Source organism: Pristiophorus japonicus, chromosome 9 (genome assembly GCF_044704955.1).
Source record: "Pristiophorus japonicus isolate sPriJap1 chromosome 9, sPriJap1.hap1, whole genome shotgun sequence".
Classification (NCBI taxonomy): domain Eukaryota; kingdom Metazoa; phylum Chordata; class Chondrichthyes; family Pristiophoridae; genus Pristiophorus; species Pristiophorus japonicus.
The window spans coordinates 19,937,940-19,962,258 of NC_091985.1; the positions used below are offsets into that span (position 1 = coordinate 19,937,940).

Consider the following 24,319-nt stretch of genomic DNA (forward strand, 5'->3'; position numbering starts at 1 on the left):
AGTTCCAGATTTCCACTACCCTTTGTGTGAAGAAGTGCTTCCTGACATCACCCCTGAACGGCATAGCTCCAATTTTAAGGTTATGCCACTCCCTCCACCAGAGGAAATGGTATCTATCTCTCTACCCTATCAACACCTTTAATCATCTTAAACACCGCAATTCGACCACCCCTTACTATCTTTTATTGGACTAGAAGAATGTAATGAGCACCCCATATGGTCTCTGGTATGTTGTACCATAATGGAAAAGAAAGATTTGCATTTATATAGAGCGTCTTTCATGACCTCAGGATGTTCCACAGCACTTTACAGCTGAGGGGAAAGTGCTTTTTTTAATGGCCTGTGGCAAAACTTTAGGTGTAGTTGCACTCTGAGATCCCTTTGTTCCTCTACCCCACCTAGACTCGCACCCTCCAAGTTACAAGTGACCACCCTATTCTTCCTACCAAAATGTAATACCTCACATTTAACCGTGCTGAACTTCATTTGCCAATTATATACCCATTCTGCAGTTTATTAAGGTCCTCCTGTAATTTGTTGCAGTCCTCCTCAGTATTGACTATTTGGTATCATCCGCAATTGTGTTTCTGATTACAAAGTCGAAATTGTTAATGTAAATTGTGAACGGCAGTGGTCCCAGCACTGCTCCTTGTGGAACACCTTCTGCCACTGGAGGACTGATAACGTTGTACCTTTGTTTAAAGAGGGAAAAAGGGATAGACTGAGTAATTACAGGCCAGTCAGCCTAACCTCGGTGCTGGGAAAATTATTGGAAAAAATTCTGAGGGATAGGATAAAGCTTCATTTAGAAAGACACGGATTAATCAATCTCAGCACGGATTTATTAAGGGAAGGTCGTGTCTGACTAACTTGATTGAATTTTCTGAGGCAGCAGCAAGGAGGGTTGATGAAGGTAGTGCGTTTGATGTAGTCTATATGGATTTTAGCAAGGCTTTTGATAAGGTCCCAAGTGGCAGACTGGTCACAAAAGTAAAAGCCCATGGGATCCAGGGCAAAGAGGCAAGTTGGATCCAAAATTGGCTCAGAGGCAGGAAGCAAAGGGTAATGGTCGATGGGTGTTTTTGTGACTGGAAGGATGTTTCCAGTGGGGTTCCGCAGGGCTCAGTACTGGGTCCCTTGCCTTTTGGGGCATATATCAGTGATTTAGACTTGAATGTCGGGGGTATGATTAAGAAGTTTGAAGATGGTACAGGTACAGCGTCAAAAATCCGGAAGCCTCGGGACCGAGGCCACTCCGGATTCTGTGTATTTCTGGACGTCGGAACGTCTTTCTGACGTCCCGAGTTCGGAAATGCTTGGGCCAAGGTAGGTAGGGGAGGGGAGGGGGGGGTTGGGCAGCTGAACGGTGGCCTGAGGCGGGAGAGAGGTCGGCGGGGACGAGGTCAGCAGCAGCTCTAGGCGAAGTGGTGGGGTGGGGGGGGGGGGGGGGGGGGCGCGGGGGGAGCGGCAAGTGGGTCCGGATTCCGGAACATTTTCCGGATACTGGACGACCCCGCCTCGGATTTTCCTGGTGTCCGGATTCCAGAACAATAGATTCCGGAACTCCGGATTTTTGCCGCTGTACCTGTACTAAAATCGGCTGTGTGGTTAATAATGAAGAAGAAAACTGTAGACTGCAGGAAGATATCAATGAACTGGTCAGATAGGCAGAACAGTGGCAAATGGAATTCAATCCGGAGAAATGTGAGGTAATGCATTTGGGGAGGGCTAACAAGGCAAGGGAATACACATTAAATTGGAGGACACTGAGAAGTGCAGAGGAACAAAGGGACCTTGGAGTGCAGGTCCACAGATCCCTGAAGGTAGCAGGCCAGGTGGATAAGGTGGTTAAGAAGGCATACGGGATACTTGCCTTTATTAGCCGAGGCATAGAATACAAGAGCAGGGAGGTTATGCTTGAACTGTATACAACACTAGTTAGGCCACAGCTCGAGCACTGCACGCAGTTCTGGTTAACACATTACAGGAAAGATTTGGTTTTTTTAGAGAGGGTACATAGGAGATTTACGAGGATGTTGCCTAGACTGAAGAATTTTAGCTATGACGAAAGATTGGATCGGCTGGGTTTGTTTTCTTTGGAACAGAGGAGGCTGAGGTGAGACCTTATTGAGGTGTGTAAAATTATGAGGGTCCTAGATAGAGTGGATTGGAAGTACCTATTTCCCTTCGCAGAGGGGTCAATAACCAGGGGGCATAGATTTACAGTAATTGGTACAGGTTGAATCTCCCTTATCCGGAACCCGCGGGACCTGGCCTGTTCCAGATAAGGGATTTTTCTGGACGAGGGGTGGTCACGTTAAATTGGATGGTACAGGTACTGAGCAAGGGGATATCAGGGCTGACCTGGAGACAGCGGAGGTTGAACAGGTTCCCACTGGTTCTGTAGTTTAGTTCCACTCCAGCGGAGAGCTTGTCGACTGTGAGGTGGAGCATGGCAGCGAGGAAGATTGAGAAGAGGGTTGGGGCAATAACGCAGCCCTGCTTGACCATGGTCCAGACGTGGATTGGGTCTGTGATGAATCCATTGGTAAGGATCACGGCCTGCATGTCCTGTATGGCTCAGAAACATGGACCATGTACAGTAGACACCTCAAGTCACTGGAGAAACACCACCAATGATGTCTCCGCAAGGTCCTACAAATCCCCTGGGAGGACAGACGCACCAACGTTAGCGTCCTTGACCAGGCCAACATCCCCAGCATTGAAGCACTGACCACACTTGATCAGCTCCGCTGGGCAGGCCACATCGTTCGCATGCCAGACTCGAGACTCCCAAAGCAAGCGCTCTACTTGGAACTCCTTCACCACAAACGAGCCAAAGGTGGGCAGTGGAAACGTTACAAGGACACCCTCAAAGCCTCCCTGATAAAGTGCAACATCCCCACTGACACCTGGGAGTCCCTGGCCAAAGACCGCCCTAAGTGGAGGAAGAGCATCCCGGAGAGCGCTGAGCACCTTGTGTCTTGTTAGCGAGAGCATGCAGAAATCAAGCGCAGGCAGCGGAAAGAACACGCGCCAAACCAGTCCCACCCAACTCTTCCCTCAACGACTATCTGTGACAGAGACTGTGATTCTCGTATTGGACTGTTCAACCACCTAAGAACTCATGTTAAGAGGGACTGCCTATGATGATGATGATCGGGGCTGCCTGGCTTGGAGCTGGGAATACGGCAGAGATCATGGGGGTGAGGGGGGGTGGATCGCGAGGTCAGGCCAGCGATTGCGGGAGTCAGCAGCGAGGAATCACTTCAATTTGTTCATGTTGGATTTCTGCCCACCCGGTGGCTGGAAATGATTCTGGATGAGGGGTGGTTCGGGATAAGGGAATTCCAGTTAAGGGAGGTTCAACCTGTAGGAGCTTTAGAGGGGATTTGAGGGGAAATTTGGTGGGGGTCTGGAACTCACTGCTTGAAAGGGTGGTAGAGGCAGAAACCCTCATCACATTTAAAAAGTACACTTGAAGTGCTGTAACCTACAGGGCTACAGACCAAGAGCTGGAAAGTGGGATTAGGCTGGATAGCTCTTGGTCGGCCGGCGCAGACACAATGGGCCTAAATGGCCTCTTTCCGTGCTATAAATTTCTATGATTCTATGAATAGTTATCTTTGTGTCCATTTGCGTGCGCATTTTGGCTGCCGCCTTGTGTTGTGTATGTATAATATAAGTATACTCCCTGTACACTCAATGTACAGTTACATAAGACTACTGAATGTACCTTCACACTGTATACACTATGCCTGTACCACCAGAGGGTACAACTGGTGGAGACCTAGGGGTCACCTGTACACGACAGGTAACCCGGTATAAAAGGGAACTCACCATACTGTACCCTCACTCAGGAGCTGCAATAAATGGACTAAGGTCACCACAGTTCCAGTACAATACCTCGCCTCATGGAGTCATTACTAGAGTGCTTACAGATACAATACCTTGGACCTGAGCCATTCACTTCTATTTCCACTTCCTTCTCCTGCTTTTTCTTTTCTCTCTACCCCTCCCTGACCAGTCTCTCCTGTCATCATGCTGCCTTCCATCTCTCCTCTCTCGGATACTCTGCCCTCCCAAATCCCGACCCCAATCCTTCATTACTCTTTGACTTTTTTACTCTCCTGCTGCCATCTCAGGCTCGACTCCCTTTTAGACAAGCCTGCAGCTTCCCTCTGTGCCTTTCTTGGCATTCTCCGAATGGACCATCAAGGCACTCGTCGCTGCCTTCTCACGAGCAGCAATCCCAGCTGTCCCATCCTACTCTCTCACCGACCTTGCCGCCCAGTGCGCCCAGTGAGGACTAACCTCGTCAATCTCCTCCCCGTCCAACTCATCCCTCCAAGTGCTGAACCTGTGTATGTTGGCAGTGGATCAGCCATCACGATCCTCTCCACTTCTCCCTCCAGAACGTCCGTTCACTTGCGAACAAGGCCCTTGGCATCCATGAGCTTATCGTGGATGATTGCATCGAGATAATGGCCCTAGCGGAAACTTGGCTGAGAGATGATGACACCTTCCCTTTCAACGAAGCCTCCCCACCTGGCTATACTTTCCACCACTTGCCCCGCCCAGACCGGTGTGGTGGTGGTGTGGCTATCACTACCAAATCATATCTCACTCTGTCCCCCTACTCCTCCAGCACTTTCTCCTCCTTTGAGCATCTCGCCCTATTCCACCCCTCTCACCTCTCATTTAAAGTGATTGTTCTCCACCTCCCACCCAAGTTCCATAAAAATGTTATCACGGATATATCTTCACTGCTTTCCTCCCTCTGCCTCTGCACCGAGCGACTTCTCATCCTCGGTGATTTCAACCTCCATCTCAATTCATCATGCTCTCACTCCACTGAGTTCACTACCCTCCTGTCCTTCCTTAATCTCTCCCTCCATGTAAACTCCCCAACCCATGTTCGTGGCCACCTCCTTGACCTTGCCATCTCTCGTGGCCTCGCTATTCCTTCCGTGTCAATTGCAGATAAGGCCATCTCTGATCATTTCCTTGTAGCGTTCTCCACCTACCTCCCCCTTCCCCCACCCAACCCTACTTCCTTTTGTGTCCACACCGGGAGAAAACTCTCTCCAAACTCTCTTACAACGGCACTTATCAACTCCAAACCGTCCAGCCTTTGGCCCTCCTTTCTGCAGTCACCGGTATGCTCAACCATACCCTCACCACCATCTTTGATGCCCTAGTCCCTATTAAAACCATTACTTTCTCTCACCTGGCCGTTCCCCCTGGTACAGCCCTCATCTTCACTCCCTCAAGTCCAAGGGGCGCAGACTTGAACGGATGTTCCACTCACCGCCAGATCTGGCTGACCACATAAAGCATTATTGGGTCCTACTCCTGTCTGCCGAAACTGCTCACTATTCCAGGATCATTCTGGAATGCAAAGATAACCCCGGCTACTATTCTCTACTGCCAACCGTCTCCTTAAACCCCTCTCCCCTGTCTCCAACACACTCACCTCCAACAATAAGTGTGAGGAGCTCATGGACTTCTTTGTCTCAAAGATTGAGACCATCTGATCAGCTGCCTCTGCCAGTTCCCTTCCTTCCCCTAGCCCACCGGGCCAAACTTTCTCTGAGGCTCCCCCCCTGCTCTAGCCCTGAACTCACATCTCTCTCCAGTTTCTCTCTGATCTCCCCTCTTGACCTCTCCATGCTCATCTTATCCCATTGAGACCCACTTGCTGCTCCCTTGACCCTATTCCCACTAAACTGCTGACCATCCAACTTCCTTTTCTGGCTCCCATGTTAGCCGACATTGTTAACGGTTCTCTCTCCTCAGGTACTGTTCCCCCTCTCCCTCAAATCTGCCGTCATCACCCCTATCCTCAAAAAAACAACCCTTGACCCCACTATGCTTGCTAGCTACCGCCCGATCTCCAATCTCTCTTTCCTTTCCAAAGTCCTTGTTCGTATTGTCGCCTCCCAAATCCGTGCTCACCTTTCCCGGAACTCCATGTTTGAATCTCTTCAATCTGGTTTCTGCCCCTGCCACAATACCGAAATGGTATTCATCAAAGTCACAGTTTTGATGTCCTTCTCGACCTGTCTGCAGCCTTTGACACAGTTGACCACTCCATCCTCTTCCAACGCCTCTCTACCATCGTCCAGCTGGGTGGGATTGCACTCGCCTGGTTCCATTCTTATCTATCTAGTTGTATCCAGAAAATCTCCAGCAATGCTTTCTCCTCCCGCCCCTGCATCGTTACCTCTGGTGTCCCCCAAGGATCTATCCTTGGCCCTCTCCTATTTCTCATCTGCATGTTGCCCCTTGGCGACATCATCCGAAAACACGGCGTCAGTATCCACATGTGTACTGACAACATCCAGCTCTACCTCACCACCACTTCTCTCGACCCCTCCATGGTCTTTAAATTGTCAGACAGCTTGTCAGACATTCAGTACTGGATGAGCAGAAATTTTCTCCAATTAAATATTGGGAAGACGAAGTCTTTGTCTTTGGTCCCCGCCATAAACTACATGCCCTAGCCACTGACTCCACCCCTCGCCCTACCATCTGTCTGAGGACTGTTCGTAACCTCGGTGTCATATTTAACCCTGAAATGAACTTCTGGCCACATATCTGTTGCATAACTAAAACCGCCTATTTCCACCTCCGTAACATTGCCCGTCTCTGTCCCTGCCTCAGCTCATCTGCTGCAGAAACCCCCATCCATGCCTTTGTTACCTCTAGACTTGACTACTCCAATGCACTCCTGGCTGGCCTCCCATATTCTACCCTACGTAAACTTGAGGTGATCCAAAACTCGGCAGCCTGTGTCCTAACGCGCACCAAGTCCCGATCACTCATCACCCCTCTGCTCCCGGTTAAGCAACGCCTCAATTTCAAAGTTATCATCTTGTTTACAAATCCCTCCATGGCCTCGCCCCTCCTTATCTCTGTAATCTCCTCCAGCCTCACAACCCCCCCCCCCCCGAGATGTCTGCGCTCTTCAAATTATGTCTTCTTGAGCATCCCTGATTATAACTGCTCAACAATTGGTGGCCGTGCCTTTAGCTGCCTAGGCCCCAAGTCTTGAACTCCCAACCTAAACCTCTCTCCTCTCTTCCTCTCTTTCCTCCTTTAAAATGCTCCTTAAGGAGGGTGGTTAAAGGGGAACCAGTGGATGTGGTGTATTTGGACTTCCAGAAGGCATTTAACAAGGTGCCACATAAAAGATTACTGCACAAGATAAAAGTTCACGGGATTGGGGGTAATATATTAGCATGGATAGAGGATTGGCTAACAAACAGAAAACAGAGAGTCGAGATAAATGGTTCATTCTCGGGTGGCAATTAGTAACTAGTGATGTGCCACAGGGATCAGGGCTGGGACCCCAACCATTTACAATCTATATTATCAACTTGGAAGAAGGGACTGAGTGTAATGTAGCCAAGTTTGCTGACAATACAAAGATGGGAGGAAAAGCAATGTGTGAGGAGGATACAAAAATCTGCAAAAGGACATAGCCAGGCTAAGTGAGTGGGCAAAAATTTGGCAGATGGAGTATAATGTTGGAACGTGTGAGGTCATGCACTTTGGCAGAAGAGCAGGTTATTATTTAAATGGAGAGATTGCAAAGTGCTGCAGTACAGCGGGACCCGGGGGTACTTGTGCAAGAAATACAAAAGGTTAGTATGCAGGTACAGCAAGTGATCAGGAAGGCCAATGGAATCTTGGCCTTTATCGCAAAGGGGATGGAGTATAAAAGCAGGGAAATCTTGCTACAGTTGTACAGGGTATTGGTGAGGCCACACCTGGAGTACTGTGTGCAGTTTTGGTTTCCATATTTATGAAAGGATATATTTGCTTTGGAGGCAGTTCAGAGAAGGTTCACTAGGTTGATTCCGGAGATGAGGGGATTGTCTTATGAGGAAAGGTTGAGTAGGTTGGGCCTCTACTCATTGGAATTCAGAAGAATGAGAGGTGATCTTATCGAAACATATAAGATTATGAGGGGGCTTGACAAGGTGGGATGCAGAGAGGATGTTTCCACTGATAGGTGAGACTTGAACGAAAGGGCAAAATCTTAGAATAAGGGGCCACCCATTTAAAACTGAGATGAGGAGAAATTTCTTCTCTCAGAGGATTGTGGATCTGTGGAACTCACTGCTTCAGAGAGTTGTGGAAGCTGGGACATTGAATAACTTTAAGACAGAAATAGACAGTTTCTTAAACGATAAGGGAATAAGGGGTTATGGGGAGCGGGCAGGGAAGTGGACCTGAGTCCATGATCGGATCAGTCAGGCGGAGCAGGCTCGAGGGGCCATATGGCCTACTCCTGTTCCTATTTCTTATGTTCTTAATAAAACCTGTCTCTTTGACCAAGCTTTTGGTCATCTGCCGTAATTTCTTCTTATGTGGCTCGCTTTCAAATTTATTTGTTTTGTCTTATAACACTCCCGTGATGCGCCTTGGGACGTTTTACTACGTTAAAGGCGCTATATAAATACAAGTTGTTTTTGTTGTAACCCTATTCTCTGCTTTCTGTCTTGAAGCCAGCTAGCTATCCATTCTGCTACTTGTCCCCTGACTCTGCATTCACTGACCTCATTCATTAGTCTATTATGGGGTACTTTATAGAAGGCCTTTTGAAAATCAAGATAAATTAGATAGGGAGGTGGGGGGAAAGGCTGTTTGTCGGCCACTCAAGACCCATCCAATTGGGTAATAAAGATTGTGTTGGCTTTCCCATTGTCATGGGATGCATTGTGCCGCGAGGGTGGACATGTTAGGCGGTCAATCGGGGGCGTGGGGGCATGGGACGGGGTGGTTGGAGGTGAGAGATGAAGCCTCCAGGTATACGTCCAACCAGAGTTGGCGACTCGACCCAAGCTCCTGGGATCTAATCCAGCCCCTGAATCCCCATATAACTGAGTTCCACCTCCACAGGTTGAAGAATCTACAAAGACAACATTTGACTGTAAAGCGCTTTGGAGATTGTCGAACCTTCAGTCCTCCGGAGATTGCCGATCATACTCACTCTCCGGAGATTGCCGAAGTTTCAGTCTCTCCGGAGATTGCCGATCATACTCACTCTCCGGAGATTGCCGATCATACTCACTCTCCGGAGATTGCCGAAGTTTCAGTCTCTCCGGAGATTGCCGATCATACTCACTCTCCGGAGATTGCCGAAGCTTCAGTCTCTCCGGAGATTGCCGATCATACTCACTCTCCGGAGATTGCCGAAGTTTCAGTCTCTCCGGAGATTGCCGAAGCTTCAGTCTCTCCGGAGATTGCCGATCATACTCACTCTCCGGAGATTGCCGAAGCTTCAGTCTCTCCGGAGATTGCCGAAGCTTCAGTCTCTCTGGAGATTGCCGATCATGCTCACTCTCCGGAGATTGCCGAACCTTCTGGTACATTCTCCCCCGCCCCCCCGCGCCACCCCCCCCCCCGGCTCCTCCAGTCAGTCCGGCCGCTGCTACCGGCTGCGGCTTGTTGCTGTCATGGCGAAAGGTCGCAGCTTCAAACTCAGGGAACGAAGCGGGCGCGAGGAAAGGAAAACAACAAAAGAAGAATAATTTAAAAAAAGCGCTTTAAGAAAATAAACTCGTCGATAAAAGTTTGAGGAGTGAAGCGAGGCGCCGACAGAGTCCGAGCCCGAGGTCGCCACCGGTGGTGTCGACGACTAAAACCTTCCGAAAACCCTCTCGCTCCACTTTTTGAAAACATATATTTTAAAAACTGAGGGAAGAAGAAAGTTTGATATTTTTGGGAGTGGGCGCCTCATCCTGTCAGCAACATGTCCGAGTCCAACGTGCAAGTGGCCGTGAGGATTCGCCCCATGAACAGGAGAGGTAAAACCAGACTTTATTATTATTAAATATTAAATTGTTCGCACTTTAGGTGATATTCTAAATGCTTATTCTGATTTGTAAATATTGCTGGGGAGGTGAGCTTTTAATGAAAGAGTTCCCCTCTCCAAAGTTTCGACTCCCTTGATGTATATAATTAAAATATTAAATCGCCTTCATGAATATTTTATTTGTTTTTTTTAATATGTGTTTTCTTTCCAAAACAAAGAGGTGATGGTGTTACAGATCTGATTTTTGGCACTTGTTTAAAAATACTATACAGTGCTCTACAGTAAACATAAAGACTGGATTTCCTCCTCCTCCTCCCCCCCCCCCAAAATCCTGTCTTCCCAGGATGTGCAGATGGATGTGTAACTTGGTATAAGTTGTCTTGTTTCTATCTACCCCCCCCTTCTCCCTCCCTTCTTTCATAATTGCAAGCAGGATTTAAAATAAATATATATATCTCAAGCTGAGTCACTTCATGAATAAAAGAAGGAAGGTGCTCCTGGCAACATGCTGGGATCACCTGTTGGTGTGATTCAGTTGTTGAAAGGCTGCATTTTCCAGCCACTAGCCTTGAGGGGCTTCTGTTTTGCAATTTCTTCGGCAGCACCTCCCAAACCCGCAACCTCTACCAACTGGATAAGGACAACAGGCGCATGGGAACACCATCACCCCCCAAGTTCTCCTCCCAAGTCACACACCAACCATCCTGACTTGGAAATATGTTGCTGTTTCTTCGTCGTCACTGGGTCAAAATCCTGGAACTCCCTCCCTAATAGCACTATGGGGGTACCTTTACCACACGGACCGCAGTGATTCAAGAAGGCGGTTCTTGAGGGCAATTAGGGATGGGGCCTTGCCAGTGATGCCCACAACCCGGGAATGGATTAAAAAATATAACTTTTGCGTGTTAAAAATCCCTTTCTTACTTTCAATTTAAATTATGGAAGTTGAAACAACAGTTTTTGCAGTTAGTACTAATATGAGCTGGTGGCTTATCTTGGTTTCAGGATGTGATTTTTTTTAAACGGAAGTTTTTCCACATTTAGCAGTGGTCAACTTTGATCCTCCCCAGTTAAATGTTTGTTTTCTGTTTAATTTTTAACGCTGCTGAAAAGCAAGGAATTTCTCCGTGATGTTTAGCAGTGGTCCTTTTGAATGCAAGAGCTATGCAGTTCCTCAGCTGACCAGACCTGCTCTGTGCTTTGAGTAAGAATTTCCTGCTTTGGTCTTTTTAAAGCCTTTTGTCTTTTTCAATTAAAACCCATAAGGAGACACTGGATTGCCTCAGTGTTATTGGCCCAAAACTCTTAACAAAAGTGTCTCCTTGTTAGAGGGCCACAACTCATAGAACTTGTAAAAAAAAAAGGAAACTTAACAAATTAAATAATGTTGCCACCCGTGTTGACTATGCAGCAACAACAACTTGCATTTATATAGCTCCTTTAGCATAGTAAAACCTCCCCAAGACACTTCGCAGAAGCGTTATCAAACAAAATTGCACTCCAGCCCCATAAGTACCCAACAGTCGTGGAAAGCCTCAAGGCCTCTCGCACCCTCTCCATTTCTTTTTCTCCTTTACTCCACTTTTGAAGTTGGAAATTCTTTTTGTGGCATGCTTTTTCAGATACCTAAATACAGTGGGTAGGAAGGACCTATTTCTTGTAGCAGAGAGGTCAATAAGCAGGTGGCATAGATTTGAAGTAATTGGTAGAAGGAACAACTTGTATTTCTATATCGCCTTTAACGTAGTAAAACGTCCCAAGAGGGGAGTTGAGGAGAACCTTTTTTCATCCAGAGGCTGGAACTCACTGTCTGAAAGGATGGTAGAGGCAGAAACCCTCACCACATTTTAAAAGTACTTGGATGTGCACTTGAAGTGCCGTAACCTACAAGGCGACGGACCAAGAGCTGGAAAGTGGGATTAGGCTGGATAGCTCTTTTTCGGCAGGCACGGACATGATGGGCTGAATGGCCTCCTTCAGTGCTGTAAATTTCTATGATTCAGTACCATGAGCACTTTGCCTCGCTCATGTGGCCATTCTTCATGTGAGCATAAAGGGTGAATGCTGTCAGACTATTCCACAGTGGGGAGCAATACAGCCAAATCTGATTCTGTCCTCATTCAAAGTCCATACAGCTGCACTTACATTATGAATCACTGGATATTGGAACCCAGATTATTTTCTGGCCTGGCCTCCCCTCCCCTGAGCAGCGCAGCCCAGCCCAGCACAGCACGTTGAGGCAAGTTATAGCACTGGTATTGCTGCTCTTGCTGAAATCCCCATGCAACTACCTCAAAATGGACTGGGGGATAAATCAGCAACCTTCCTAGTCCGTGTGGATGAGTTCCACACCAGGCAGTGAATATTTTGCTGAGCCATCAGGTAGATATTAAAAAAAATTATCAATAACTGACTAATTTTTTAAAAAGTTGTACGATGATGATTACTGCAGATAGTATGACTCAGAATAATCTGAATTGTAATTTATTGCATTTACTGTGGTATTAGTGCCATACTTCATCATAATTGGATTTTATGCCAGTAAAATGTCACCAAAGAATCTACACTGCTCTTTTTGGATGCTTCTATGTCTGCAGCCTATGTATCAAAGCATTTTTGCAGCAGCTTCTGAGCGTCGTATGACTCCAAAGAATCGCTGCAGGCAGATGCAGGAAAAATTAGACAGTTTGCAAACAAATAGTGTGTTGTTTTCAGTATCGAAGTCAGCATCTTTTTTTGACAAAAGTTGACTGTGACATTGTCCAAATGCCTGTCATCTGTAGGGGTTCTAATGACTCCCTTCAGTTACAAATTTCCTACTCCTTGGCTTGTGAATTGCAATCAAAGGAAAAAAGGAAGAAAGAAGTTGCATTTATAAAGCGCCTTTCATGGCCTCAGGGCATCCCAAAGTGCTTTACAGCCAGTTAAGAACTTTTGAAGTGTACTTACTGCTGCGCAGGCAATTTATGCACAGCAAGCTCCCACAAATAGCTTAAGATTGATGGCCAGATAATCTGTTTTATCGGGGTTAGTTAAGGAATAAATATCGTCGGACATCAGGAGAACTTTCCTTCTTTTCTTTGAATAGTGAAATGGGATCTGTTACATCCACCGGTGAGGGCAGAGGGGACCTCGGTTTAACATATCCTAAAGATGACACTACCGACTGTGCAGCACTCTCTCAGTACTGCACTGATGTGTCAACTAAATGATATACTAAAGTCTGAGTTCTCCGTCTCCTCTGACTGCTCGAAAGTGCCTTAATTAAGACCAACACAGGCAGTGACTTGAAATGTCCTTTTCTGCTCTTCAACCTCTTCGTAATCAATTCTATGAAGCTAAGGTGATGCACAAGCCTAGTTTGAGCCAAGTTGTGCTCGTTCCTCTTTCTGTTTCTGTATAGCATTCAGTATTTGTGCTGACTGTACTGTGCTCATGAGTCAGGATTCTTCGGTTCTCTTCTGCAGCACATGCTAGGATCATATTTTTCCCAATGATTTTTCCTCTCATTACAATTTGATGATGCTTAAAACTTGGCCATAGTTGTAACCATGAGAATGAAAGACTTACATTCCAGAACTGGTTGGCAGAAAGGAAGCAAAGAGTGGGAATAAACAGGTCCTTTTCAGAATGGCAGGCAGTGACTAGTGGGGTGCTGCAAGGTTCAGTGCTGGGACCCCAGCTATTTACAATATACATTAATGATATAGACGAAGGAATTGAATCTCCAAGTTTGCAAATGTCACTGAGCTGGGTGGCAGTGTGAGCTATGAGGAGGATGCTAAGAGGACGTAAATGGGCAAATGCACTATAATGTGGATAATGTGAGGTTATCCACTTTGGTGGCAAAAACAGGAAGGCAGATTATTATCTGAATGGTGACAGATTAGTAAAAGGTGAGGTGCAATGAGACCTGGATGTCATGGTACATCAGTCACTGAAGGTAGGCATGCAGGTACAGCAGGCAGTAAAGAAAGCAAATGGCACGCTGGCCTTCATAGCGAGAGGATTTGAGTCGAGGAGCAGGGAGGTCTTGCTGCAGTTGTACAGGGCCTTGGTGAGACCACACCTTGAGTATTGTGTGCAGTTTTGGTCTCCTAATTTGAGGAAGGAAGTGCTTGCTATTGAGGGAGTGCAGCGAAGATTCACCAGACTAATTCCCGGGATGGCAGGACTGAGAAAGAAAGACTGGATCAGCTAGGCTTATACTCACTGGAATTTAGAAGAATGAGAGGGGATCTCATAGAAACATATAAAATTATGACGGGACTGGACACGTTAGATGCAGGAAGAATGTTCCCGATGTTGAGGGGTCACAGTCTAAGGATAAGGGGTAAGCCATATAGGACCAAGATGAGGAGAAACTTTTTCATCCAGAGAGTGGTGAACCTGTGGAATTCTCTACCACAGAAAGTTGTTGAGTCCAGTTCGTTGGATATATTCAAAAGGGAGCTAGATGTGACCCTTACGGCTAAGGGGATCAGGGGGTATGTGGAGAAGGCCGGAGTGGGGTACTGAAGTTCCATGATCATATTGAATGGCCTGCTCCTGCACCTATTTTCTATGTTTCTATTGTGCCGTTCATGACTACTGGATGTCCCAAAGAGCTTTACAGCCAATGAAGTACTTTTGAAATGTAGTCACTGCTGTAATGTAGGAAAGGCGGAAGGCAATTTGCACACAGCAAGCTCCTGCAAAAACAATGCAATAATGACCAGATAATCTGTTTAGTGATGTTGGCCTTTGACAATTTTAGTGTGTACGTGTTCCACAAACACTATTGGTCCAGTGGTGGAATACAGTATTCCTATTTGGGAGGCTGCAGTTGAAACCCATCCATTGCTCCTAGATTCAGATCAGTTCAAAGTAGTTGAGACCAGTGGACTCAGGAAAGATGACCTTTTTCCATCTCAGGCCCTGTTGTGTCTGTAATATCGGAAAGACATGTCTTAGCTGTTGATCTGTTACAAGATTATGATTTAAAGTATTGATTTGCGAGCAGTAAACTAAACCGGCGTGTTTATTATGGGGTGTAAAGACTGATGTGGCCCAACCTGAGCATTCTGTATTAATCCAAACTCAGTGGAGCTAGCCTGATGTCAGTGGAATTTTTCTCCCACAGTATTGTTACCTGGGCTGCTGATTTTGAGCAATCACTTGCTGAACCACATGTTCGAGAAGGTGGAAAGACTCTGGCTTGACTGCTGGTTACTGTGTACAAATTCTCCATGCTCTTCTCTGCTAACAGACTTAATTTTTAGGAGGCAGTTGTTTCCATTAGCGTTTCCCTAGATGTTCTTTGTCATCTACTATATGGGTAGCACAGACTTTTGTCTTTGTTGCCCCATAGGGCGCACGATTGAGCTTCGGGAGCCGCACGCGTGCACAGTGAAATCCGAGTTCACATTAATATGCATAGATCTCAAGTTGCTGATACTAACCGACCTTGGGAGTTCTGAGTTAGGATTCACCAGCCAACAACAACAACTTATATTTATATAGCACCTTTAATGTAATAAAACATCTCAAGGCTCTTCACAGGTTAGAACAACGACAACAACTTGTATTTATGTAGTGCCTTTAACGTAGTGCAACGTCCCAAGGCGCTTCGCAGGAGTATTATGAGATTTTTAAAAAATTGACACTGAACTGCCTAAGTTGAAATTAGCAGATGACCAAAAGCTTGGTCAAAGAGGTGTGTTTTCAGGAGTGTCTTGAAGGAAGAAAGAGAGATAGAGAGGCGAAGAAGTTTAGGCAGGGAGTTCCAGAGCTTGGGGCCCAGGCAACAGAAGACACGGCCACCAATGGTTGAGCAGTTATAATCCGGGATGCTCAAGAGGGCAGAATTAGAGGAGCGCAGACATCTCGGCGGTTGTGGGTGGGTGGGGGGGTGGGGTGGAGCTGGAGGAGATTACAGAGATAGGGAGGGACGAGGCCATGGAGGGATTTGAAAAAAAGGATGAGCGTTATTTAAAAAAAAATTGACACACAACCATACAAGGAGATGTTTGGGCAGATGACCGAGCGGTCAAAGAGGTAGGTTTTAAGGAGCATCTTAAAGGAGGATAGAGAAGTGGCGAGGCAGAGAGATTTGCACAGGTCTGCAACAAGGTGTGACACTTCACTTTCTGGACTTTCAGATTTTAACTTTATCATGGTTAGAAATTGGGCAGTCATCCTTTTGACTCCATGTAGTGACTTGGACAGAGGAGAAAAGCAACTTGCTCTGTTAATTTTATCCTTTTCTTTCTTTAAGGTGTTCACTTATTCCTGGGGTAGATTCTTTTTTTAATCATTGGATATGGACATTGCTGGTAAGGCCAGCATTTATTGCCCATCCTTAATTGCCCTTGCGAAGGTGGTGGTGAACTGCTGCAGTCCATGAGGTGAAGGTTTTCTTAACGGTTTGATAGAACTGAGTGGCCAGACCAGGGTGACAAATTTCCTTTCCTAAAGGACATTAGTAAACCAAATGGGTTTTTATGACAATCAGGTAGCACCATTACTGATACTAGCTTTTTATTCAAAATGTAGTCAATTAACTGAGTTTTAATTCTTGTATCTCTTCTAAATGGCATATATGCCTGGACAGTGGGTGTTGGTAGACCATTCACCTGCTGAGGGGTGCTGGGATCAATTGGAGCTCTGGCTGAGATCGAATGATTTAGCAAAGATTGAGGATATGGAGAGGGCAAACCGGGGACCTTCCTGTTGCGTTTAGGTTAGCTATGTGTTATCTTCACTAGCTGAATTATCAGGGGAGCCCAACATAACTGGAGTGCTCATTTAAAGATGTTAAAATAGGTTTTGTCTTGCATTGCAATTATCCTGTTTCTGTGACTGATAATTACTATATCATAATGAGAAAATGATGGATTGTATTATGTAAACTTGTTTGATAAACTTACTGCATGCAGTATCCTTTCGTTATGCCTGTTGCATGTTTCTTTGTGAAACTGTAGGGAATAAGCAATGGCACTCTTCCACAAATGGCAATTGATGCTTGGTCACTTGTTAATTTTACATCTGAGATTGATAGCTTTTTGTTAGCCAAAGATAGTGAGGGATATGGGGCAAAGGCGGGTATATGGAGTTGGATCACTGATCAGCCATGATCTCATTGAATGGCAGAACAGGCTTGAACATAAGAACATCTAGATAGGAATAGTGCAATCAAGCAGACGCAGCATGGATTCATGAAGGGGAAATCATGTTTAACTAATTTACTGGAATTCTTTGAGGATATAACGAGCATGGTGGATAGAGGTGTACCGATGGATGTGGTGTATTTAGATTTTCAAAAGGCATTCGATAAGGTGCCACACAAAAGGTTACTGCAGAAGATAAGGGTACGCGGAGTCATAGGAAATGTATTAGTATGGATAGAGAATTGGCTGGCGAGCAGAAAGCAGAGAGTCGGGATAAATGGGTCCTTTTCGGGTTGGAAATCGGTGGTTAGTGGTGTGCCACAGGGATCGGTGCTGGGACCACAACTGTTTACAATATACATAGATGACCTGGAAGAGGGGACAGAGTGTAGTGTAACAAAATTTGCAGATGACACAAAGATTAGTGGGCAAGTGGGTTGTGTAGAGGACACAGAAAGGCTGCAAAGAGATTTAGATAGGTGACCATCTAAATGGGCTAAGGTTTGGCAGATGGAATACAATGTCGGAAAGTGTGAGGTCATCCACCTTGGGGGAGAAAAACAGTAAAAGGGAATATTATTTGAATGGGGAGAAATTACAACATGCTGCGGTGCAGAGGGACCTGGGGGTCCTTGTGCATGAAGCTCTTTTAGATCCTTAAAAGTTAGTTTGCAGGTGCAGCAGGTAATCAGGAAGGCGAATGGAATGTTGACCTTCATTACGAGAGGGATGGAGTACAAAAGCAGGAGGTCCTTCTGCAACTGTATAGGGTATTGGTGAGGCCGCACCTGGAGTACTGCGTGCAGTTTTGGTCACATTATTTAAGGAAGGATGTACTAGCTTTGGAGGGGGTACAGAGACGATTCACTCGGCTGATTCCGGAGATGAGGGGGTTACCTTATGATAGATTGAGTAGACTGGGTCTTTACTCGTTGGAGTTCAGAAGGATGAGGGGTGATCTTATAGAAACATTTAAAATAATGAAAGGGATAGACAAGATAGAGGCAGAGAGGTTGCTTCCACTGGTTGGGCAGACTAGAATTAGGGGTCACAACCTCAAAATATGGGGGAGCCAATTTAAAACCGAGTTGAGAAGGAATTTGTTCTCTGAGGGTTGTGAATCTGTGGAATTCTCTGCCCAAGGAAGCAGTTGAGGCTAGCTCTTTGAATGTATTCAAGTCACAGCTAGATAGATTTTTAACCAATAAGGGAATTAAGGGTTATGGGGAGCAGGCGGTTAAGCGGAGCTGAGTCCACGGCCAGATTGGCCATGATCTTGTTGAATGGCGGAGCAGGCTCGAGTGGCTAGATGGCCTACTCCTGTTCCTAATTCTTATGTTTTTATGTTCTTCTAAACTGCTGCTTCTTGCAGTGGAAAAGCTCGGTGATTCATGAATTTGTTTTCTTATGATTTGCCAAAAAAACTTCTTATGAGGATGTAGTGAAAATGTTAAGGGGAGAGTCCCCCATGTTGCTCCATAACTAGTTGTTAGGAGTTGCGCAACAGTGCCAAAGGTCTCGGAGAAGATCGCTCTCAGGTTATTCTCAGGTTATGGGTGACAAGGCAGTATTTATTGTCCAGCCCTAGTTGCCCTGAGAGAATGAGTCACATATAGGCCAGACTCTGTAGGTGTGATCTGTCCCTTCCCTGAAGGACATTAGTAAACCAATTGGATTTTTACACCAATCTAGGAACTTTCATACTCACTTTTTCTGATGCCAGCCCACAAATGATCAGATTTATTGAACACAATTTTGCAACTTGATTTAAATCTTGACTTGTGGGTAGCTAGTCCAGTATCATAACCACTTGGCTACCATACCCTCTTGAATAGTGAATATTATTTGACAGGGGACCAAGGAAAATCTTAGAAAATTAAAAGTAAGTAGACTGAAGTTATTTGGGAATATATTTCTCACTTCCCCCGCACCCTTCCCTTCCTCCTTGGCTGATATGAACTCAGCTGGCAGTAAGAATATGGAGGGTCTGAGTTTAAGGAGTCGAATACAACCATTCTTGGGTAGTTAAACAGTGGCCTCCATATCCTTTATTGGGCTCACCAGGTATTTTGTGAGAACCATCAGCATGAGGTTTGTTGGCTGCCTTATTTGCATGTGTTTATTTTGCATAATACTTTGCATGGTCTTTTACATCCGAAACAAGTGGATTCAGTCTGGCAGTTTAACACAGAACTAGTTTGTCATATTTAGCAAATTATTTGATGCTCTGCTCTGCCTGTCGTGTTTGTGATTGGAGCACCGTGTCTTTGACAAGAGAAACAAGGCCCACAATAATTCTGGGATCTCACTTTTTGCAGCAGAATAGAAAAAGAAAGACTCGCATTTATACAGCACCTTTCATGACCACCGGACGTCCCAAAGTGCTTTACAACCAATGAAGTACTTTTTGAAGTGTAATCACTGTTGTAATGGAGGAAACGTGGCAGCCAATTTTTGCACAGCAAACTCCCAAAAATAGCAATGTGATAACCAAATAATCTCTTTTTGAAGTGATGTTGATTGAGGAATAAATATTGGTCAGGAGAACTCCCCTGCTCTTCTTCGAAATGGTGCCCTGGGATCCTTTACATCCACCTGAGGGGGCAGGTGGGGCCTCGGTTTAACATCTCATCAGAAAGACGGCACCTCCAATAGTGCAGTACTGCACTGGTAGTGTCAGCCTAGATTTTTGTGCTCCAGTCTCTGGAGTGGGACTTGAACCCACACCCTTCTGACTGAGGCGAGGGTACTACCAACTGAGCCACAGCTGACATGCATTGCTGAAACCTTGGGTTGCAGAAATGGTTGCTTCTGTCAGTGTTTGTTTTGCTGAAGAGGCCTGCATGTTCTATTGGGTAATGTTCACTGCTTCCAATTCTATTGCAGCCTGCCCTGAATTAAAGTGCCTCGTCCTAGAGCATGATCATGTGGACACTAGCAGCTTTCTGTACGTCACCCAAGTTGGCATTTTACATGTGTGAGTCGAGATAGTGAGAGATGCAAAAATACTCAATAGTAGAAGTGTCATAGCTGATCCGGTTCACTTCGAAATCCATGGATAATGACATTTTCTAGTTGGGGTTATTAGATACCAACCAGAAGTGGTGCTGCCTATTTCCGCTCTTTCATCCTTATCCGAGGGCAAGAGCCCTTATCAGGGATTAGCCTACACAGCACAGCCCAAGGATTGAATTTGGAACTATGGTAGTCAATCTGGCTCAGTTCCAGATTGCGAGTGCCCTGTTATAGATAATTCAAACAAGGCCAGCTATTAGGGAGTATCTCTATCCATGAAGAATGATCAATAAATAGCAGGAATGGGGATTGTTAGAAGTTCTAGAGAAACAAGCTTGGCATCGATAACAATCATTTTTTTAAATGGTTACTGTTAACCGTATGATGCAGAATAATAAAAATCCTCATTTGTTGCATGTACATTAATATTGGTAGCATATTACATAAAAACTTGATTTTATGCCAGTAAAAATAATAGTACATCCCAAAATGTTACCCAACAGTTTACTTTGCTATTCTGGATGATTTTATGTCTGTGGAACCTATGTATCATAGCACCATTGCAGGGGCTTCTGAGCGGGTTATGACTCCAAAGAATTGCTGCAGGCAGAATTAGACCGTTTGCAAACAAAAAGCTGCGATGAGCAGACCAAGTCAGCTTCTTTTGTTGACTAAGGTTGACTTGATATTGCCCAAATGCTTGTAGGAGGTGTAAACTCCCTTCAGTTACAAATGTCCTACACCTTGGCATGATAATTTTATCCAACGAAAGAATGAACTTGCATTTATATAGCCCCCTTCTTTGAGCTCAGGACATCCCAAATTGCTTTCCAGCCAATGAAGTACTTTTGTAGTGTAGTCGCTGCTGTAATGTAGGGAAATTCGGCAGCCAGTTTGCACACAGCAAGGGTGCACAAACTGCTTGAGATTGATTGATGACCAGATAATCTACTTTTGTAAAGTAAAAAATAGAAAATGCTGGAAATACTCATCAGGTCAGGTAGCATCTGTGTAGAGAGAAAACATAGACAATAGGTACAGGAGTATGCCCTTCGAGCCTGCACCGCCATTCAATAAGATCATGGCTGATCATTCCTTCACTACCCCTTTCCAGCTTTCTCTCCATGCCCCTTGATCCCCTTAACCGTAAGGGCCATATCTAACTCCCTCTTGAATATATCCAGTGAACTGGCATCAACAACTCGCTGCGGCAGGGAATTCCACAGGTTAACAACACTGAGTGAAGAAGTTTCTCCTCATCTCAGTCCTAAATGGCCTACCCCTTATCCTAAGACTATGTCCCCTGGTTCTGGACTTCCCCAACATCGGGAACACTTTTCCCGCATCTATCCTGTCCAGTCCCGTCAGAATCTTACACGTTTCTGAGATCCCCTCTCGCCTTTCTAAACTCCAGTGAATAAAGGCCCAGTTGATCCAGTCTCTCCTCATTTGTCAGTCCAGCCATCCCTGGAATCAGTCTGGTGAACCTTCGCTGCACTCCCTCAATAGCAAGAACGTCCCTCCACAGACGAGGAGACCAAAACTGAACACACTATTCCAGCTGAGGCCTCACTAAGGTCCTGTACAGCTGCATTAAGACCTCCCTGCTTCTATATTCAAATCCCCTAGCTATGAAGGCCAACATACCATTTGCCGCCTTTACTGCCTGCTGTACCTGCGTGCCCACTTTCAGTGACTGATGAACCATGACACCCAGGTCTCGTTGCACTTCCCCTTTTCCGAGTCAACAGTAACATTTTGATGACCTTGTCATTTTAGTGATGTTGATTAAGGGATAAATGTAATCAGGAGAGCTCCCCTGTTGTTTGACTAGTTCCATGAGATCTGTTTCTTGTCAGGAATAAGTTTTAGGTGCAAGTAGATTTTAGAGGAAATTATGCTTACAGACAACACACGTGATGCTGTGAGGCTGCAGGAACCCTCACATTACAGTTGCTGAGCTCGGTAACAAGGTGGCCAACACTCGATATTCCTCCCTTCGTGTTGGTGGTTTGGTTATTCTCTCAGGCTATTCTATCATCTACCTTCCATGACTTTTACCCTCAGGTTACATTAGCTTCCATTAGCTCAGCATTTGAGACTTGCTGTCTCTATGGTAGAGATCCATAGCCGTCATTCATAAGCTGCCTGTCTTGTCTACATTTAGGGGAAAGGATCAAAGCAATTAAGACGGATAGATTTAACCACCAGAAGGCTTGAGCTACACTAAGAACAACAATGATCTTTTATGACTCTAACTTGTACCAACCACGAAGGAGGCTTGAGGACCTGAGCTGATTTGGACCTACTCCAGATACTGCCTGATTTCTTCAGACACTGCCTTTTCATTACAAAATTGAGGCCTCAGTACAAGATGGAACCTCAACATAATCTCACTTAATATAGCTTCTCGGGATAGGTTTCTGGGACGGTTTGTCAATGACACTGGATGCTAGTAAGTAACAGCTAAGTTCTATAATGGGGAAAATGGAGGATAAAATTAATTGAGCCAAATGGCTTGATTTGTCCAAATCTATTTTCCCCTAATCTATTCCTAAATTACCTGCAATATTAATGATTCATTTAACTCTGTCTTAAGTAATGATATATTTCTTTTGGCAGGAGATGTTGTGCTTCCAGTTGATCTTCTCTCTCTTCCCTTTTTCTCTCTCATTTTTGCTTGGAGCACAACAATCTAATTTCTCATCTAAATACATATGCAATGTCTTTTCTGTTCTTTCCTTTCATGTCTAATTGGGGAAGGGGAGGATGATTTAATTTTGAAAATATTTGTCCAAAATTACACCATTATGGTTAACTTGCATCATCAGTCACTATCCAGAATTCAATCGTTTAAAATCATGGGTGTGTGCTTTTGTGTCTTGCGTTTCATTAAATATTAAATACATCAAAGTGAAAACAAGAAATGCATGTTTTGACCTTGCAGATCCTGCTGTTACCCAACACTCATCTCTCTGTCACTCCTTGGAATGAAGTAGATGCCTTATGGAAAATTATATATTTGGGTGCTTGCCGTTGATTTTTGGTGGTGGGGTGAAATGAAATATCCATCGTTCAAATTCTGGTCTGCACAATGGTAGAAATAAACAACTGGTGGAGCAACCACTTGTATTCTGTTTTTATATTTGATACCGAGAGAATGTTTTTCTCCTCTTTGATTCTTCTCCCTCCCATCTCCCTCATTCTCCGGGATCAGGCAACTTCTACCCAGCCCTATGCCTTGTGCATGCAGACTGAGCATGGTTTGACGTGGCCTCCAGCTTTCCCTCCCCCTCCTGTGGGAATACTGTACATTGTTAGTACTTGCATGGAAATTTGTTTAACCTTTTTATAAAAAAAAACATTTTCTTTTTATTGAGAACTGAGTGGCTACCGTTGGCCCACTTGCATTAATCTGCATAATATAATGCACCTCCAGATCAAATTCTTATTGACTATTTAATATGTATGGCACAGATTATCATACAGATCAATTAATGTATTTGTGCTTTGTATTTAAAACACTAATTCAATCAGCAAGCTGAAAAAGTATATTCCATATTATATGTAGGTATCTTCAAAGCACTTAATGGAAAAAATCATAAACAACTTCTACCTTCCCATTCACGAAGACTTGAAAATCACGCCAGCTGGCATCGACCCACTATCCAGATGGGCAGATTCGTGGGACGCATGTAATATAAAGAACCAACCAGCAGGGGTCCCTGACTTCGATCTCCCTCGAAGACAGTGGACTGTGCTCAACCAAATCCCCAAGTGGAAGATGAGGGACGACCCGAAGTGCAACTGTGGCCATGAGTCCCAGACCATGGAACACATTACGTCAACCTGCCCAATGAGACCTGATGTGGGAGGTTACACTCGGCATCTCAGGAGACCATCGAATGGATAGCCAAACTAGACATCCCAATCGAAGCTTTTCTTGTCATACGAAACAACAACTTAATTGCCAAACCTTTTTGAAATGTAATTACTGTTTTTGTAAGCCGCTTATTTGTGTACAGCGAGGTAGCACAAACAGCAGTGAGATGAATGGCCATTTGATCTATTTTGGTGGTGGTGGTGGTTGTTGAGGGAGAAATGCTGGTCAGGACACTAGAAGAATTCCTTGCTGAAAAAATGCTATGGTGTCTTTTTATAACATCTCAGTAGGTGTATGGGCCTCAGTTTAATCTCATCTGAAACATGACACCTCCAACAATGCAGCACTGCCTCATTACTGCACTGAAGATGAGTTTTCTACATTACATCAGTGACGATACTTAAATTACTTCATTGACAGAAAAGTGCTTTCGGACATACGGTGGTT

General features: G+C 45.1%; 1 protein-coding gene across 4 annotated transcripts in view; it reads left to right on the plus strand.

The window, feature by feature from the left end:
- The first annotated feature begins 9,414 nt into the window (after positions 1 to 9,414).
- LOC139272953 (kinesin-like protein KIF13B) overlaps positions 9,415 to 24,319 on the plus strand; it is a 247,742-nt gene continuing 232,837 nt past the window's right edge. For all 4 annotated transcript variants that reach the window (XM_070889117.1, XM_070889120.1, XM_070889118.1 and 1 more), the window contains exon 1: positions 9,415 to 9,818. In XM_070889117.1, coding sequence (XP_070745218.1) covers positions 9,764 to 9,818 — 55 coding nt within the window. In that variant the 5' untranslated portion in view covers positions 9,415 to 9,763. The remainder of the gene's footprint in view (positions 9,819 to 24,319) is intronic.